The 5,699-nt window shown below is 42.0% G+C and overlaps 1 protein-coding gene across 3 annotated transcripts in view; it reads right to left on the bottom strand.

Annotated features, from left to right (window-relative positions):
- LOC102376414 (collagen alpha-6(VI) chain-like) overlaps nt 1–5,699 on the bottom strand; it is a 108,674-nt gene that overhangs the window by 71,577 nt on the left and 31,398 nt on the right. For all 3 annotated transcript variants that reach the window (XM_025192547.1, XM_025192548.1, XM_014526024.2), the window contains 3 exons: nt 3,752–4,303; nt 1,963–2,520; nt 905–1,498 (listed from right to left, as the gene is read on the bottom strand). In XM_025192547.1, the coding sequence (XP_025048332.1) occupies nt 905–1,498; nt 1,963–2,520; nt 3,752–4,303 (1,704 nt within the window). The remainder of the gene's footprint in view (nt 1–904; nt 1,499–1,962; nt 2,521–3,751; nt 4,304–5,699) is intronic.

Genomic DNA, 5,699 nt, shown 5'->3' with positions numbered 1-5,699 from the left:
GTAGGGCTTGGTCTGCAGGCCCTTAACCATACGAGTGGCTCTTCTCTGGACCCTCTCCAGGGTATCCGCATCCCTCTTGAAGTGCGGTGCCCAGAATTGCACTCAGTACTCCAACTGCAGTCTGACCAGCACCCAAAAGAGGGGAAGTATCACCTCCTTGGACCTATTCGTCATGCATCTGCTGATGCACGATAAAGTGCCATTGGCTTTTCTGATGGCTTCGTCACACTGCCGACTCATGTTCATCTTGGAGTCCACTAGGACTCCAAGATCCCTTTCCACTTCCGTGCCAACCAGCAGGTCATTCCCTAGGCTGTAGGTGTGCTGGACATTTTTCCTCCCTAGGTGCAGCACTTTGCAGTTCTCCTTGTTGAACTGCATTTTGTTGTTTTCTGCCCACTTGTCCAACCTGTCTCTTTCCTTTCTTCCCTGCTTGTATGCCAGCAAAGAAAAAATCAGCTTCCCTAGTTAAGACAAGAGCACCCCCATTTTGGAAGGCTGATTTTAGGCAGGAGGAAAGTGGGTGTGGTATGTGAGTAAATATGGTATGTGTGTGCCAGTAAATATGGTAGCACTAAATATACTCTGATATGAAAAGAAACAGTACAGCTGTTCAAGCTGTTTTTTAGCACTACAAAAACAGAGAAAGTGCCTCAAAATAGCTCTTTCATACCTTCCCAATTTTGTAATGCTACATGTACTATATGTCGTGTTACAGGGGCCTTTAGGAACCCCAGCATCTAACAGTCTTCTGCTCTCCCTCCCCACTCCAAAGGCAAGGGCCGGAGGGAGAGCAGCTGGCTCTGTAATAGCCTGTCCAGCAGCACAACATACCTAGTCTCTAGATCAAGTGCACCAAAAAACAAAATAAACCAAAAAAACTCAGTTCAAAGTGCTCAGTTACCTGGCCTTGATTTGTCACATATCTTATGAGCAAGGTTTCCATGTAAACTTTCCAAATCACTGTAGCTCAGTGCAAATAACACCCTCTCCCGTTCTCCTACAATCTGTTCGAGTTCAGTTCGACTTGCTCGGTCCACTCCAACAGCAAAGATGTTGATGCCATCCAGCTTCAAAGATTTTGCCACTGCTGCAAGATTGTAGCTATCTGAAGGTGCAGTTGGCCGATCAGTAATAAGCACAAGGATTTGAGAGAGACCACGAGATGATGCGCGACCACCATAAGCCACACCAAATCTTTCCCTGGTAAAGTTCAAAGCCCTTGCTGTAAAGATCTGAAGTCCTTGTTCTGGTAAGGGTCTCAAATTAAATATTGCTTCTCTGACATCCAATTTAGTGGAGTACTCATTCAGTGAGAAACGCTCCTTAGAATTAACGCTATAGACCACAGCCCCAAACTGAACATTGTTTTTTCCAACCACTGAGTCATTTACCAAAGCCATCATGAGTTGCTGCACACTCTTGAACTGCAAGTCTGTAATGCTTGACGATCCATGTATTACAAATATGATGTCTGCAACTTCTGTCCTTTTGCACACTGTGATGAACAAAACAGGAAACAAAGCAATAATATTAAGATTGAGCCTCTCTTACCAGCTCCCTCCCTGCTCCATCTCATTGATACCACATGCTAGCTGAAACCAGAAAGTGTGGATGACTATTAAAAAAAAAAAAAAAAAACTCATAAAGAGCATTCAAGGAGGGCTGTGGGTATTTTTTTTCTCCAAAAAAGAAAATATTCACCCCTCAAAGAGGAAAAAAAAAATATTACAACCCCGAGGAAAAGCACAGGATTATGTTCTGTAAAAAGAATGAATTTATTTTCTGCTAGTGCATTTCATTTTACTATTGTTGCTTACTTTGGAAAATGAAGAAATGCCGAAGTTTTTCAGTAAAAACATGGGGGGAGGGAGAAATCAAATTTTATGAGGAATTAAAAGCAAAAAATGGCAAGATCAAGAAGAAAGAGGGAATATTCAAGAAGTCATTACTAGCACTTACAATCCTCTGGCTTGCAAATTTCAGAAAGAATCTGTTTTTCCAAAAAGATGAGGGAATCAAAGTTGTCCTCAAAGAGCACTTTTCCTGGTGTGCCAGAAATCTCTACAAGCTGAGTCTCATTGGCCTGGAGTACACCGATGGCATAGACAGTAATGCCTTTGTCTCTAATCATTTTAGCAGGCTCACCCACAGAATCTTGGGCCTCCCCATCTGTGATCATTATTAGATACTGTTTTATTTCAGGTCTTCCCCCTTTGGATTTGTCAAAGTAAGATGAGGCAAAAGCAAGGGCTTTCCCAGTCAGTGTTCCTGATCTTAGCTGCCTGATTTCTGAAATAGCTCTCCGTAGACCAGGCTTGGTGCTGTAGCTGTTCAGCTGGAACTCTTCTTTTGCCTGTGAGCTGAACTGCAGCAACCCAATCCGAACTTTATCAGTACCAATATCAGACCTGTTCACAATCAACTGTATAAAATTCTTCATCTTCTGAAAATCAACAGGGTGGATACTCTCCGAGCCATCAACCAGGAAAATAATGTCGGCTTTTACATTCTCACAGGCTGGGAAGTAAAAGAACATGGAACAGACATTTGCAAACAGTTTACATTGAAAATAAAAAAAACAGGATTATTGGCTAGGAATTGTAAATTGTATATGTTAACAGAAGCCAGAAGAAAGCCCAGAGAAGGCTGCCTATAACAACTTAGGAGCCAGCCAGGCAATAGGCAAACAGGGCAGAGCTCCAGGCAGAGAGGAAGGGCTGCAGCTCAATGCCGTTGAGGACTTCAGACTGCTTATTGAGCAGATGGGCCACCCATCTGGTCAGGAACATTTCAGCTCAACTCTGGAGCCACATCGGGCAGTCTGGCCCAGGCAGTGCTAGGAGAAAGAGCTCCTAGCACAGAGCTGAAAGGCTGTGAGAACCACGAGCAGGCCCATGGGTGCCAGAGCTGTGGAGAGGCACAGGCTTATGTACTACTTTTGATTCAGAACATCTGTAGACAAGGCCAGCATGTGGCCCAAAGGAACACTTCGAACCTGAATAGATAGGTTTGTGGCAAAAATAGTCTTTGATATCTAAAACCAGTCTTAATCTTGCCCTCCTAGAAGATCAATCTACTACATTTATCATACTGTTCATGTATTTAGGATCTCAAATAAAGTAGTGCCGGACTAAGGACAATATACAACAGCAGTTGTCACTTTGTTCCATATTTATGGACTAAGTAAAAATCTTAGGTACCCCTAAAAAAAGAAACCAAAAAGAAATAGGTATGCAATAGATAGGTTTGTGGCAAAAATAGTCTTTGATATCTAAAACCAGTCTTAATCTTGCCCTCCTAGAAGATCAATCTACTACATTTATCATACTGTTCATGTATTTAGGATCTCAAATAAAGTAGTGCCGGACTAAGGACAATATACAACAGCAGTTGTCACTTTGTTCCATATTTATGGACTAAGTAAAAATCTTAGGTACCCCTAAAAAAAGAAACCAAAAAGAAATAGGTATGCATATACATGAACACACACACACACACACACACAGAGCCATGTTCCCAAATTTTAATGCCTGAAATTTGATTTTGTTTTCACCTGCAAGATGTGTGAATTTGTACCCTTCCAGCAAAATAAGGATAGCCTGGACTTTACCTGGGAAAGCTTGAGAAGACACAGAAGAACGAAGTTATTTATGCATTTATATAGCAAATATATCTTCAGTGTAACCACAACTGAGCACAAAGGCAAACTCTCTGGAACAGGTTAGAGCAATTAAGGAAAACATCTTACCCTTTGATGAGCAAATGTCATGCACAATGTCATGCTTGATGTGCTTTAGGGAATCAAAATCATTCACAAAGAACATTCGATCTTCTGATCTTGCTATGTCCTTCAGCTCCTCTTGGACCGCCTGCTTGATACCAATAGCGTATATAATAATTCCTTCTTGTCTCAACTCTTCTGCTGCCCTTGTCACTTCATCTTGGGACTTACCATCTGTAATAACTATCAGAATCTGGGGAACATTGGTCCTGCTAGCCTTTGCAAAAAGACTTTTCATATATCTTAATGCATCTCCAGTTTTGGTGCCACCGCCCATCTGTTGAATAACTCTCACTGCTGCCTTTAACTGCACCATTGTGTTATATTGACCAATCTCAAATTGTGTCCTGGGAATGCTTTCGTACTGAACCACACCAAAGCAAACTCTGTCTGCACCGACCTGGAAAACGTCAATCATCTCATTCATGAATGTTTTCATGTCCTGGAAATCGTTGGGCATTATGCTGCCAGAGCCATCAATCAAGAAATAAATATCAGCTTCCTCAATCTCAACACAACCTAATTGACAAGAAAAAGGGGAACTTTCAAAACATGCAGTTCCAGAATATTCTTAATAATATGCCATCAAAAAATCATGCTAATCATAATACTTAGTCTTGAAGAAATTACTACATTTTCTAATCCAAGGACAGATAAAAATCTTGGAAATTTGGGGGAATTAGATGAGATCAGTGAGAGACAAATGAAAGATTTGTACCATAATTTAAAAGGTTAGTGAGCAAAATGGATGCACTAGAAGCACTGGTATGACACACGTGATGGAATAGCAATCACGAATGGAACATAGCATTCTAGGTTATACTCTGTTCAGGAAATAAAGGTAAAGGTGGAAATAAAGATAAAAGGGGGAAAAGGATAGTATGCATAAAACAAACTGTCTGGGTCAGTCACTTCGGGAAAGGATTGTAAAAGAGATTCTATAGGATATTGTTATGGATATGGATAGAAAACTGTAATATTATCAGAGAAATAAACACTCCTGAAAAGTGTGTTACTATGGGAGACTAACTTCCCAAATATAGACTGAAGAATAAATCTCCTGATGTGACCCCGTTATTTTTTTAATATGAGAGAAGTAATTTCTTCACCAAATGCTCACAGAAATAATGAGGTGTTACTATTTCAGACTTGGTTTTGATAAGTAATGACATCACAGAAGAGGTGGCCAGGGAAAATAACCTTGGATCAAATAATGACAAGCTGATTCTGTTCATATTAAGGGAAGGATAAACAAAAGGTCAGTCTCACCTCCGTCCTTGGCAAAATCTTTGAAAAAATTATCAAGGCTCACATTTGCGAGAGCCTGGCAGGACAAATTATGCTGAGGGGAAACCAGCACGGGTTCGTAGCAGGCAGATCATGCCTGACTAATCTAGTCTCTTTTTATGACCAGGTTACAAAACACCTAGACACAGGAGGAGGGGTGGATGACGTATACTTAGACTTCAGGAAGGCCTTCGATACGGTATCCCACCCCATACTGGTGAACAAGTTAAGAGGCTGTGACTTGGATGACTACACAGTCCGGTGGGTGGCAAATTGGCTAGAGGGTCGCACCCAGAGAGTCATGGTGGATGGGTCGGTTTCGACCTGGAAGGGTGTGGGCAGTGGGGTCCCGCAGGGCTCGGTCCTTGAACTGATACTCTTTAACGTCTTCATCAGCAACTTGGACGAGGGAGTGAAATGTACTCTGTCCAAGTTTGCAGATGACACAAAGCTATGGGGAGAAGTGGACACGCCGGAGGGCAGGGAACAGCTGCAAGCAGACCTGGACAGGTTGGACAAGTGGGCAGAAAACAACAGAATGCAGTTCAACAAGGAGAAATGCAAAGTGCTGCACCTAGGGAGGAAAAATGTCCAGCACACCTACAGCCTAGGAAATGACCTGCTAGGT

This window comes from Alligator sinensis, unplaced genomic scaffold (genome assembly GCF_000455745.1).
Source record: "Alligator sinensis unplaced genomic scaffold, ASM45574v1 scaffold1159_1, whole genome shotgun sequence".
Classification (NCBI taxonomy): domain Eukaryota; kingdom Metazoa; phylum Chordata; order Crocodylia; family Alligatoridae; genus Alligator; species Alligator sinensis.
This window is presented reverse-complemented; position numbering and strand designations above follow the sequence as displayed.